The sequence below is a fragment of the Lithobates pipiens genome, unplaced genomic scaffold, assembly GCF_037356315.1.
Source record: "Lithobates pipiens isolate NorthernLeopardFrog02 unplaced genomic scaffold, aLitPip1_a1.2 Scaffold_18, whole genome shotgun sequence".
NCBI classification, from domain to species: Eukaryota; Metazoa; Chordata; class Amphibia; order Anura; family Ranidae; genus Lithobates; species Lithobates pipiens.
In genome coordinates this window covers 39,885,630-39,899,389 of record NW_027507758.1, presented here as the reverse complement: position 1 = coordinate 39,899,389, position 13,760 = coordinate 39,885,630, and the positions used below count along the sequence as shown (strand labels likewise).

Genomic DNA, 13,760 nt, shown 5'->3' with positions numbered 1-13,760 from the left:
ATGGAAAATGTCTGATGGAGCCTACATACGGTCAGAATTTCCGCCAAAAAGCTCCCATCAAACATTTTCCATCGGAAAATCTGACCGTGTGTACGCGGCATAAGGGTTTTTTTTTTTAATTAACAAACATATCATACTTACCTCCACAGTGCAGCTCGTTTTGCACAGTGTGACCCCGAGCCTCCTCTTCTGGGGTCCCCCAGTGGCTCTTGCGGCTCCTCCCCACATCAGATAACTCCCTAGGAGAAGCGCTGTCCCGCATGTATGACTCGGCCCCGCCCCCCGGCGCCCGCATCATTAGATTTGATTGATAGCAGCGGGAGCCAATGGCTGCGTTTCTTTCAATCTATCCAATCAAGAGCCGAGGCAGAGAGACAGCGCGTGCCCGCCGGGTCAAGTTCCAGGGCTCAGGTCAATAAAACGGGGAAAAAAAGGGGGATAACACTGCACTAAACTCGAAGAAAAAATAATAACGAAAATAACTTTCTGTAGCAGCTAACACTCAAACAAAGTCATACGAAAAATAACAAATATATGTGTAGCGCTGAGGCATAACATGTGCAATAATAAATATAAGTCTAAGAACAACAATAGTGTACAGTGTACAAAATGGAGTCCAGTGGCCAGTGTGACACTGGTTGATGAGAATCTGACTGGAAAGCTTAAATGCAGATAAGAATCAGCAATAATGTCGCAGAGATGGTAACTACAAAGGGATATGTTGCTTGTAACAAGGGGAACACTGGTACTGTAAACACTCAATGAGGTACTCTTACCGACAGTGGTGGACGCACATACCATATGGCAGTGAGTCAAATATGCATGTGTTTCTCCCGTTGGTATGGCAACAATATCCTGATCAAGAGGATACACCATAGGACTGTGGACTCGTGGCCGGAGATGGTCTTTAGACTCGTCCAGGACATTGAAATCCAACTCGTCAGTAATCACGGGTGATGGAATATAATAAAAATAGGAAAAAAGTGCAGATCAACCAATAATGCTTTATTGGGATATTTTCTCACAATCAAGGAGACATAAAAAAGGGTACAATAGTCCAACAAAGTAATGGCATAAATTTTTTTAAAAAGCAATGCGGGAATCTCAAATAAGCAGGCCTACTCGTTTCGACACGAGTGGTCTTCAACAGGGGTGGTGCAAACAAACTGAAAAATTCTGGAAAAAAAAACTTCAATTGGAGCCACTGTGCCCATTAAACGCAGCGACTGTACCATCAAACGCAGCAACTGTGTCCATCAATTGCAGCCACTGTGCCCATCAATTGCAGCCACTGTGCCCATCAAACACAGCCACTGTGCCCATCAAACACAGCCACTGTGCCCATCAATGGCAGCCACTGTGCCTATTAAACGCAGCCACTGTGTGAAGATAGATTAGAGCAAGGCTTCTCAACCAGGATTCCTCCAGGGGTTGCTAGGGGTTCCTTGAGCAATGACAATTTCTGCCTCTCAAATAAGTTTCCAGTGATACGTTGATCTTTTTAGCTATCTATAAGGGGGGGAATTCCTCCCAATGACCACAAGTGCAAGGAACATTCTTCCCACTGACCACCACACTAATGTACCATGAGTTGTAGATATAGTAATTTTTTAGCAGGGGTTCCCCGAGACTGGAAAGTTATTTCAAGGGTTCCTTTGTGTTGAAAGGTTTGAGAAAGACTGGATTAGAGTAACTGATTGTATTCTCTCTTGAGAAGAGGAGATTAAGGGGGGATATGATCAACATGTATAAATACATAAGTGGTCCGTATAATGAACTTGGTGTTGAGTTATCCACTTTCAGGTTATCACAGAGGACAAGAGGACACTCTTTACATCTAGAGGAAAAGAGAGTTAATCTCCAAATACGGAAAGGCTTCTTCACAGTAAGAGCTGTGAAAATGTGGAATAGACTCCCTCCAGAGGTGATTCTGACCAGCTGTCAGGAACCGTGAATCAGACTGAGACAGAAATGCAGTAAAAATCACACCTTTTAATTTAATGGTAAAAATGGTACAGATCAGTAAAAGTAGTGAAAACATAAGCCATGGATCAGAAGCCAAAGCGATTAGTCAGACAAGCCAGTAATCTGGAAACCAGAGATCAGCGTAGTCGGAGGCAGAAGAACAGGATCAGGAACCAGAAGGGATGTCAGCCGGGCAAAGTCTTTCACAGGAACACAGCAGAGAAACTCCAGATATGTTGACCAGGCGAAGGCAGGAAAGGAATGAACAAGGCAGTTTTAATAGCCAGAAGGGGCAGGACTGACAGGCAGATAATGATAACCAGGCGAGCCGCAGAGGAATCAATGAGTGCTGACAATTATCTGACAGCTTAGCAGCCTGAGTGCAGAAAAGAGCCCAGCCCTGACATCAGCTCAGTAAAAGGCCTGGATTCTTTCCTAAATGTACATAATATAACTGGATACTGACATTTATAAGTAAACTTTATCTAGGGAATATCCGATTGCCTCATGGGGGATCAGGAATGATTTTTTTTCCCCCTGCTGGTGCAAATTGGATAATGCTTTGCTGGGGTATTTTTTCCTCTGGATCAACTATGGGTATAGGATTGTATATATAGGACCGTAAAAAAAATAAAATTGTTTTGTTTTCCCCTTTTTATTGGTTGAACTAGATGGACTTTGTCTTTTTCCAACCAGACTATGTATCTTCATCTAAAAAATCTAAAATAATTCAGGCCGTGAACAACCCGAAGTAGGAGTTATCTCAATTCTGTGGGTATCGTATTGTGCGCTACTGAAAACACTATAAATATGAAGGACTAGAGAGCGGAGAGATTTAATGAAGTGTGCGTCTACTGGGAGCATTGATGGCTCACAAACGAGGGGGATGTATTAATCCATGCATATTGGGTTATGCGAAGCTCCACACAAAGCTTGGCAGTACTTTATAGCCCAAAGCCCTGAGATGACCTTCCCACTGGTACAGCCTTTATGGCTGATTTAGCTTTCTGATAAAACTCATGTTCCTCCTGCCATTTTATGAAGCTCTGCTGTTGTGTGATTCACGGTCACAGCTGGAGAACTTCAGTATCCACAGGGCTGAACATTTTTACTGGAAGACTGGAGTGCATGCAGATTAAATGCTTGTGTAAGTTCTCAACCACTTTTTTTCTTCTTCTCAGAGCCTTGTTTATAACAGATGCTCATAATGTTCAGATTTGTTAAATGCCTAAAGTTTTATTTTCTTTGCATTCATGCATAAAAACATAATTCCAAAGAAAGGTGGATAAATCTAGGCATAGAATATATATACATACATATATATATACATATAGATAGATACATTTTTTTATTTAATATATTTATTATATATATATATGTTTATTTTATTTATATGAATTTTTATTTTATTTATATGATATTTTTATTTATATATTTATTTGCTTATTTTATTTATTTGTTTGTTTAAGTCATGCCGTTTTATTATTTTCTTTCCTCCTTCTTTTTTATTTTTTTATTTTATATATATATATCTAAAGTTCTTGCCCAGATCTGATGTTTGCAAATTCTTTTCTTTTTTTTTGCAACGAATTAAGGAGTTGTTGTTTTTGCTTAGGCTACAAGGATTCCCTTGTATTAGTTGTGGTTTTACTGTTATTCTGTGTTTATTTTTTTTTATACTGTGCATAGCAAAGATTCTTTCCAAGTGTAGTAAGAAATAAAACACAGGCGGAGATATAACCAATTTAAAATGGTATTAAACCCCAGAACACAAATTTTGTTATATTGCAGCTTATTAGTTTTTTAGATGTGATGGCTGCATTAGTTTGCTTGGTTTGCTTTTTTTTTTTAGTTTCCTTAGTTTGCTTTTTTTTTTTTTTTTTTTTTTATTCTCACCCAGTGATCTGGCCGGTTATGCCGCGTACTCACGATCAAACAATCCGGTGGAAAAGACAATCCCCCCCCGTGTGTGGGCTCCGGCGGACTTTTTTTACCCAAAAGTCCGGCGGACTAAGAAAGTAGTTTTGTACCAAAATATATGGCCGTGTGTGTGCTAGTCCGCTGTACTTTTCAAATGAACAGACTTTTCCCACACGGAGAAAAGTCAGTTCATTTTGAGCCGGGACCAGCGAAGGAAGCATCCCCCCATTCCCCAAAGAACCCCCCCATGTTGAGGGCACGCGGCCTGGTACGGCTCGGGGGGGGGGTCACTCGCTCGTCCCCACCCCCTTTCCTGACCGGCTGGGTTGCGTGCTCGGATAAGGGTCTGATATGAACCTGGGGGGGACCCCCACGCTGTTTTTTCGGCGTAGGGCTTCCCCTTTAAGTCCATACCAGGTGATGGTGCCAGCGACGCTTCCTTCGCTGGTCCCGGCTACCTGGAGCCGCGCTCAAAATGAACGGACTTTCCTCCGTGTGTGTGGGCAAGTCCGTTCATTTCAAAAGTACACCAAAAAAGTCCCATGTGTGGGCAGGTCCGCTCGTTCGGACAGTCCGGCGGACTTTACGGCAGTTTGTCTGCCAGACTAAGTCCGCTGGATAATCTGATTGTGTGTACGCGGCATAAGGCAGCCCGTACATTAGTATTTTTTTATCGTATAACCATCGGGTTGAACAGAAAAAAAAAGAAAAATTCCGCTGTCAGAATACTTCCCATTTATTCATTGTCCAGTGCAGCTGAGACTGCAGAGAAGGGGACTGGGGAATCTCTGTCCTCAGTCCATTTCTCTGCCTCAAAAGTGAGACATCAGTGATCTGTTTAGACCCCCGATACCTGTATGTCACCAAAGCCCCCACCAGGACCCCTAAAAAAAAATAGAAAAAAATAATAAAAAACAATATTCTAAAAAATAAATAAATAGTAAAAATAAATAAAAGACTACGGACATCGTCCTCTGCCCTACTGACAACGTCCACTGCTTTACTGACTGACACCAACTACTATCCTACTGACACCAACCTGTACCCTACTGATGCGTCCACTGCCCTACTAAAACTGTCCACGTGTTAATACCTTTTAAAATGTTTGCTTACATGTATTTCTTAGGCCCCTTACAAAGGGGGCGGATCTGTCTGAGCGGAGTTTGCCTGCTCAGCGGGAGATCTCTCTGCTGATCTCCACTGAGCAGGCGGATGACAGATCCTGTCTGCTCCGCTATGCAGAGCGAACAAGGATGGAGCTCGCTCTCCTCTATTGGGCGGTTGGATGGAAATGGACTGCATGTCCATTTCCATCTGATTGTAATCCCAGCTGACCCACTGGACGGATGGTGAACATATCGCCATGTCTGTTTTCAGCGATTCTTGTTGGATTGGATGCCAGACAGGTGTCAAGGGACGTCAATTTTTTTTAAAATTTGATGCGGGGTTCCCCTTAATATCCATACCAAACCTGAAGGGTCTGGTATGGATATTTAGGGGGACCCCCACGTCAATTTTTTTTAAAATTTGACACGGGGTTCCCCTTAATATCCATGTCAGACCTGAAGGGTCTGGTAATTGAATTTAGGGGAACCCCCACGCTTTTTTTTTTTTTTTTTAAATTAATGAATGAATGAATTGTCGGCTAATACAGAGAACACTCATTGAATGTTCTCTGTATTACGGGGAGCCGACAATTTAGCCGCAAGTGATTTTAAAAGACTTTTTTTCCTGCACAAATGACACTTTGTGCAGGGACAGTTCTAAGCACGGGAAACATGCGCCCCTTCACAGGCATACTATAGATACCCCCCAGCTAAGAAATTTAAAGGAATATTACACTTTTATTGTTTCACTTTAATCATTATTAAAATCACTGCTCCTGAAAAAAAGGCAGTTTTTAAAACTTTTTTTTGCATTGATCCATGTCCCCTGGGGCAGGACCCAGGTCCCCAAACACTTTTTAGGACAGTAACTTGCATATTACCCTTTAAAGTGAGCACTTTAGATTTCTCCCATAGACTTGTATAGGGTGTTCCGGTGTCTTGTCTAATAATGTCCTCCATCGGATAGTGTCCGCTGTGTACTGCGCATGCGTAGTACACAGCAACACAGATTCCGAAAATTGCCGAGGATGAACGGCACCTGCGCCGTGAGTCCAGGTTCTATCCCCACTATCCAAGTGGACATAGAGTTGGAATAAAAAAGAGGCGAGCGCAGCGAGGCCGAGCCCGAAGCGTGGCGAGCGAAGCTCGCCCGCGAGGGGCCCTTTAATACTCACAACCCTATGTCCGCTTGGATGGTGGGGCTACCACCTCCACTCACGGCGCAGGCGCCATTCAGCTTCGGAAATTTTCCGAAGCTTCGTCTGCTCCGTACTGCACATGCGCAGTACGGGGCGGACACTATTTCATGGCCGGACACTATACGGCAAAACACCGGCTTTTCGAATTTGCTGCGAACAGCCCAAATTGTTCACTGTTCGCTGAACAGGCGAACAGGCAATGTTCGAGTCGAACATGAGTTCGTCTCGAACTCGAAGCTCATCCCTAGTGAGGATGGTTACCTTTAATAGCCATTCAAACCTCTTTGTGTCAACTTGTGTGCATGTTATCAGGCCAAAATCACAAGGGTATGTAACTTTTGATCAGGGTCATTTGGGTTGTTTCTGTTGTCATTATGATTTAAAAAGAGTAAACACAGATGATTGATAATAAATGGCTTCAGCCAAACACTAACCACGAGTGAAAGAAAAGTTTTTGTGCTATCATTTATATTCTCTGAAAAATGGCCAAGAAATCATAAATTCTGCCAGGGTATGTAAACTAATGAGCACAACTGTATATACACAGCTTTCCTTCACACTTCAGTCACGAGAAGCAAAGGAAGAAAGCTCTGCGTTGGTCACATGAGAGGTAGATGAGTGAGAGCCAAGCGTCTGGATTCTGGGTATTTTCTGGTGAGGGGGAGGGGAACTAAGGAAAGGTGCATTGAAGCAAAAGCACAGGTTTGCTCTATGGGCAGACATTATACAGTATTGGTGCTGGTTGGTTTATCCCAGTAATCACTTTATTGATTGTCTGGTAATTAATGAAATCTTGGATCTGTAATAACATTAGCGTTCTTTAGAAATGAATGGGGGATGTATGTATCTGTTGAGTTAACATGGTAGCGTTTGTTTACCACAGAGCAATGTGCAACGTTGCAATGTTGAGACACCCAATGACAGCCAATTAGAAATCAACTTTTTAGTATTGCCTTATTTTATTAAAGTCAAACTCAACTTATAATTGCTATCAGGTAGCTTTTTGTGGCAGAAGAGACTCTTTATGTATCTTCGGCCACAAACGTGCTCTCCTTTCCTGTTAACAATTTTTTTGTACATTTTCTGCAGCACATGTGCAATTTCAGTCCGTTCCATGTAGCCAATAAGGATGAGCTCCGGCGTCTTTGCATGCGCCACGTGCAGAGCCCGCCAGGAAGTCGGCACAGCGCTGTGCCAATCACAGGCAGTGAGACATTGCCCCGATGCGTGGCTGCAGAGATCGGGCAATGTCTCACTGCCTGTGATTAGCGCTGCGCCGACTTCCTGGTGGGCTCTGCATGTGGTGTATGCGAACACGCCGGAGCTCATCCCTAGTAGCCAACAATGGGAGCAAGAGCCTGGATGGTGTAATTGCTGTATGCAGCATCATCCATGGCCAACCAATAACTAATGACAGAAAATTCCAGACCTGGAGGAAGACCAGGAGAAGATGGTGACACCCCTTTCACACTGAGTCGCCACCGGCTCCAGCGGTATTTTTAGCGGCGCTTTAACGTTGTTTTAGTGGGGCTATTTCGGGCCGCTAGGGGGGCTTTTTTAACCCTCCGCTAGCGGCCGAAAAGTGGTTAAATCTGCTTTCACACTGGAGCGTTTTGCAGGCTCTATAGCATTAAAAATAGCGCCTGCAAAATGCCCTAATACAGCTGCTCCATTCTCTCCAGTGTGAAAGTCCAAGGGCTTTCACACTGGGGCGGTGCGATGGCAGGGCGGCAGAAAAAGTCCTGCCAGCAGGTTCTTTGGAACTCACTGATCCTCCACCGCTGCTCCCCCGGCGGCGTTTTGCAGGCGGATTTAACCCCTTTTCGGCTGCTAGTGGGGGGGGGTTAAAAGCACCCCCCCGCTGGCGGCCGAATAGCGATGCTAAAACGTCAGTAAAGCGGTGCTAAAAATAGCACCGCTTTACCGCTGATGCCAGTGGAGGCTCAGTGTGAAAGTTCTAAAAGCCCTCAGGCTTTCACACTGGAGTGAATGGAGCAGCTGTTTTAGGGTGTTTTGCAGGCGCTATTTTTAAAGCTATAGCACCTGAAAAACACTCCAGGGTGAAAGGGATCTTAAGTGGCAGGGTAGTGAATGGACCTGTCATTGCTGGAGGAGGGCACACTGGAAAACATAAAAAAACTAGAGGGAATTTCAAGCCATCCCTAAAGTTTACATGAAATTGCCCCTGATTAAACTGAAACCACACCTTACTTGAGTTCTGGGGGCCATTCTGGGCCTTCTTCTGTAGGCTATGCTGTAAATTTAGGCTAGGGCCATTCTACCTTATGACCAATTCTAAGATGGCCCACCAACTGGTCTAATGTCAGAGGATTTGGTGCAGTTCCACAGGCCAGGTTCCTGTAATAGCTTACCCTATATTATATACTGTACAAAGGTATTGGGACACCTACCTTTACACATACATAAACTTTAATGGCATCCCAGTCTTATTCCGTAGGGTTCAATATTGAGTTAGCCCAACAGTTTCAACTCTTCTGGGAAGGCTATCCACAAGGTTTAGGAGTGTCTATGGGAATGTTTGACCATTCTTCCAGAAGCGCATTTGTGAGGTCAGGCACTTATGTTGGACAAGAAGGCCTGGCCCGCAGTCTTCACTCAAATTCTTTCCAAAGCTGTTCAATTGAGTTGAGGTCAGGACTTTGTGCAGGCCAGTCAAGGCCCTCCATCCCAAACTTGCTCATCCATGTCTTTATTTACCTTTTTTGTGTACTGGTGCGCAGTCATGTTGGAACAGGAACGAGCAACCCCCAGACTGTTCCCACAAAGTTGGGAGCATGAAATTGTCCAAAATGTCTTGGTATGCTAACGCTTTAAGAGTTCCCTTCACTGGAACTAAAGGGCCAAGCCCGACCCCTGAAAAACAACCCCACACCATTCACCAAATGATTTGGATCAGTGCACAAAGCAAGGTCCATAAAGATATGGATGAGCGAGTTTGGGGTGGAGGAACTTGACTGGCCTGACCTCAACCTGATAGAACACCTTTGGGATGAATTAGAGTGGAGACTGCAAGCCAAGCCTTCTGGTCCACATCAGTGCCTGACCTCACAAATGTGCTTCTGGAAGAATGGTCAAACATTCCCATAGACACATCTCCTAAACCTTGTGGACGGCCTTCCCAGAAGAGTTGAAGCTGTTATAGCTACAAAGGGTGGGCCAACCCAATATTGAACCCTACGGACTAAGACTGGGATGCCATTAAAGTTCATGCCTGTGTAAAGGCAGGCGTCACAATGCTTTTGGTAATATAGTGTATCTTCTTACTTTTTCGTTATATAAATGGAAAAAATTCAATAAAAAAAAAAAATTAACAACGGAGTACAAGTCCTCCAACTGACACCAGCAATGGGGCACTATTCCTCCCCACTGACCACAGGTCTGATGGACAGTACACCGACCCTTTGTTTAAAAAGTTTTGAGAACCCCGGTCTATATAGATAAAAACGTGTCTTCTTTGGGCTTAGAAGAAGTGAAACGTTGAGAAAATTCATACGATAAGAGAACTGCTGCTTTGGAAGTTCAAGAACTTGTTCTGTGTCTTAGAAATACGGCGCTGAACATAGTGTTCTGCAGTACACTGCCTAAACAACTTCCCTTCCGTGTCTCTTGTAAGTGGAATGCAAATGACTATCCCTGCCCTCATTTCTCAGCGCTGTTTAGCTGCTTTGCTATTTTAGGAAACATTTCCAATGTGCAGAATTTCAGCCAATTCTTTACTAGTCGTGTCACTTGACGATTTTTTCATATTAAAAAAAGCAAACTTAATAAATTATAGCAAGATAGTGGGCCAATGGATGACTTTTGGAACTGGTCTGATCTTCTTGCGTAACTTGGCTCAGAATTCATCATACACCAAATTATTGAAATGTTCCCACAATAGTTTTTGTTCTCCCTTCCAGAGAAAGAATGTGCTGACGGAGAGAGACTGTTAGTTGCTGTTTGCATTGTGTTATTAAAGGGTCAGTCCACCCGAAAGTGATATTTTTAGATATAGGTTGCGTCTGGTGGACCGAGTCAGCTTCTGGCTTCTAATATGTTTTGGAAACTCTAACAGAGACATCTCCCTGCCATAGTTCATCAATCTGTTCCTTTCTGTTGGGAGTTCTATGAGTTCCCAGCTATGATTGCTTCTTCCAGCACCTCCTGCTGCATTCTTCATTAATAAAAAAAAAAATCAAACAAGGATGGCAACAGTATGAAAACTTGAAAACCTGACCGTTGGAATTTGACCCCGTGCAGGGCCATCTTAATACATGGGCACCCCAGGGATTCCAGTTGCAGGGGGTCCCATCATAGCCAGAACTAGGGGGTGCTCTTGTGGGCTCGGATCACTTTTCTTTTTTTTAATCTAATTTTATTTAAAAGATTACTCTATGGGCAACTTTACTCCTGACTCCTGCACTAGATATACATATACTGTACATTACACAGCCCTGACCAAAATGTTCATTATCTAAAACGTTGCTGGTTTTAATAAAGTTCTACTTTAAGGTAGGCTGAGAAAGGCAAAATTATATCTTTTTGTGAGCAGAAAAGCATATCTTAATGAAAGTTTTAATTTTATAAAATGATCCCTTGTCCTGAGGTTTATGCGTGTTTTCAAGACTGTCACTTATAGCACAGTAATTAGAAGTATTTTGTGGGTACAAGGGCTTTGGCATATGTGTAGAGTGTATACAGGGACTAGGCTCTGGGTCTGTTTAATCCCCCCCCCCCCCAAGCCATTCTCACTGTTAGGCCCAACCTGACATTTTGCCATGGAGAGCTACACACACTGCTGATCTTTGATTCAGGTGATTGTATTTAAAGTACTAATAAATATATGTTTACTCTATGAAATTTTTATACTTTAATTCTTGAGAGAAGGTGCATAATTTGGGGCAAGATGGTATGGGCCCCAGTGCATTACTTTGCCCAGGGGTCCATGATGCTATTAAGACGGCCCTGACCCCATGAGATATAGTAAATTGCCAATAGTTTAACTCAGTGTTTCTCAACTCCGGACCTCAAGGCGCCCCAACAGGTCATGTTTTCAGGATTTTGGCTGTGGGAATTACTAAGGCATTGAAACTGATCAAACCACCTGTTCAAAATAATGGAAAGCCTGCAAATATGACCTGTTAGGGCGCCTTGAGGACTGGAGTTGAGAAACACTGGTTTAACTTTTAGTTTTGGGTGGATTGATCTTCTAAGGATTTCCAGATTAAATACATTTGTTTCAAAACAGACATTTGTACCTTTCTACAAATTTTGTCCGTTTTTTTTCTTTAAAGGTTAAAGAGGAGCTTTACTCCTGTTCTTAAAAATTAAAAGTTAGCAGCTCCAAAAACTGTAACTGTTGACTTTTACCGAACAGGTACTTACCAACCCATGGAGTCTATCGCTGCCTTTCCTGGAGCTGATTCTTCAACCAGCTTCGGATCCCCAGAACCACCATTTTGGATGTGGGTACCAGCTGTCTCACAGTCAGTTCCCCACTGTGCATGCACAAGATCGTAAGACTGCTCTGCAGCCTCCTGGGATGTGTTACATGACAAGAGGCTGTGGGCCGGGGAAGAGAAGGCCAAGCTGACGTCATCCTCACCTAGGTACGGTTGAGGAAGATGAAGTGGGTACCTGTCAAAATAAAGGTACTCGTGACATGGAAATCTTGGATGAGGGACCTTGAGGCTAATTCAACTAACAAGGATTGGGCTTGTATAAACACCAATCTCCTCAAAGGTTACATAAACATCTAGGAAACAAATTATAAACTTCATAGGCTATGGTACCATACACTGATGTGTCTCCATACCATCATCCCTGACGTGTCAGGCGTTTGCTGGAGATACCAATCTGAAAAAGGGACGCTTTTACAGATTTGATGGTCCTGCCCTCAGATACGCCCCTTTTGGACTGATGTACATTCCGTGCTTAAACAGAAAACAGACCACTACCTGCCCTTCGACCTGCTGCTTTTCTCCTACACCATACAGTTATGTCCTCCTCTAAATACAAAGGATCCTTGACTATCCATTTACCGATTAAAGCCAAGACACTGATCCCTAGGCTCTGGAGATAAACTAAGGCCCCAGGACTCCCTGACTGGTTCCATTGCATTGAGCAGGTGAGTGAGATTAAGGAACTGGTAAAAACTAGCAACGAAACCATACATCCATGTACTTCCACCTGGACACCTTTACAGTCCACTTTAAAATGGACCTGGCCTAAAATAATATCCCCACCACATCTTGCTACCCTAAATTCATAAATAGTAAAAAGAAACATAAAAAATACTTTTATTACTTGTACAAACGGGTTCTCTAGGCTTCCTATGGAACCAACCAGGTGACAAAATGCCAAAGCACTCATCAAATGATCTCTGCTGTGGGAGAAAACCAGGTTTCAGACACGGTTGCTGATTGGCTGGCTCTCCTAAGAAGTTAGCCTACTAAGTCTCTCCATCTCTTGTATTTCTTATAGGCTTATGCCGCGTACACACGAGCGGATTGTATGGCGTACTTAGTCCGTCATACAATCCGACAGACAGTCCGTCGTACTTTCCACTGAACGGACTTGAACACACACGGATGCACAAACAGTCCGTCGAAAGCTTGCGCGATGACGTGTACAGCATGTACGACGGGACTAGGAATAGGAAGTCCAAGACACAGCAAAGCACCCTTCCGCCGTGTAAATCCTTTCTGGGCATGCGCCATTCTTAGTCCGTCGAACTAGCATACTGACGACCGTACTGTCCGCTGAAACCAAAGTACGACGGACAGAATTTCGAAAAAACCGAAATACTTAGTACTCCGGACTACACGCTGAAAAAGTCCGCTGAAGCCCACACACGAGCGGATTGTCCGCTGAAATGTGTTTCGACGGACTAAGTACGCCATACAATCCGCCCGTGTGTACGCGGCATTAGATAGCCTGCAAAGAAGTTAACTTGTCTATTTACAGCATACTTTAGCTTGGCTTGTGTCTATCATTCTATCTTGCAGAGGAAATCAATATGAATCTTTCTAATTAAACAGTTTGTTTCCTGTTCATACAGGATGTAATAAATCTCCCTGTGAGAAGAATTGTAGGAAAGAAAGTTTGTCCTGTAAGCTGAAACTTCTCAGAGAAAATCGGAAAATAGAGGTTATCATTCAGGATGTAGAACCAACTATAAAATTGTACCCATGTTTTGGACATCTTATTATTCATTGTACCTAGTTTACACCATTTAAACTTGAAATAAGCCCCTTAGTTGGATTAAGAAACTTTACTTGAGTTTCCTTTGTGCTCCTGAGCATAATGGTGCTGCTTCTCAACACCGTCAAGTTATGGATCCAGCTGTGGACTCCCTTTTTGGGTGGCATCACTGTAGAAGGACCCCCTCCCCAGTGTTCAGATTGTTAAGCCAGTTCCTCAAAGCTACAGTGGGCCTCTCATTCAATAGCTTTCTTGAAGCACTAGCATGTTCCAATACAGTCACTTGGATGTCTTCGCAGGCCCAAGGCCTGGATAGGAGCACTGCACACTTTCTAGAGACTTTACCATGGTGGTCCACATGCAATTA

General features: G+C 43.5%; 1 protein-coding gene across 2 annotated transcripts in view; it reads left to right on the top strand.

Moving 5' to 3' along the window:
- The window catches only part of STON1 (stonin 1), a 164,236-nt gene that overhangs the window by 30,760 nt on the left and 119,716 nt on the right, over positions 1–13,760 (top strand). Inside the window, exon 1 of one of the 2 annotated variants that reach the window (XM_077485601.1) lies at positions 2,913–3,112. The exons of the other annotated variant lie outside the window; for it this stretch is intronic. Coding sequence (XP_077341727.1) covers positions 3,004–3,112 — 109 coding nt within the window. The 5' untranslated portion in view covers positions 2,913–3,003. Of the gene's footprint in view, positions 1–2,912; positions 3,113–13,760 lie in introns of those variants that run through there. 2 annotated transcript variants of the gene reach the window in all.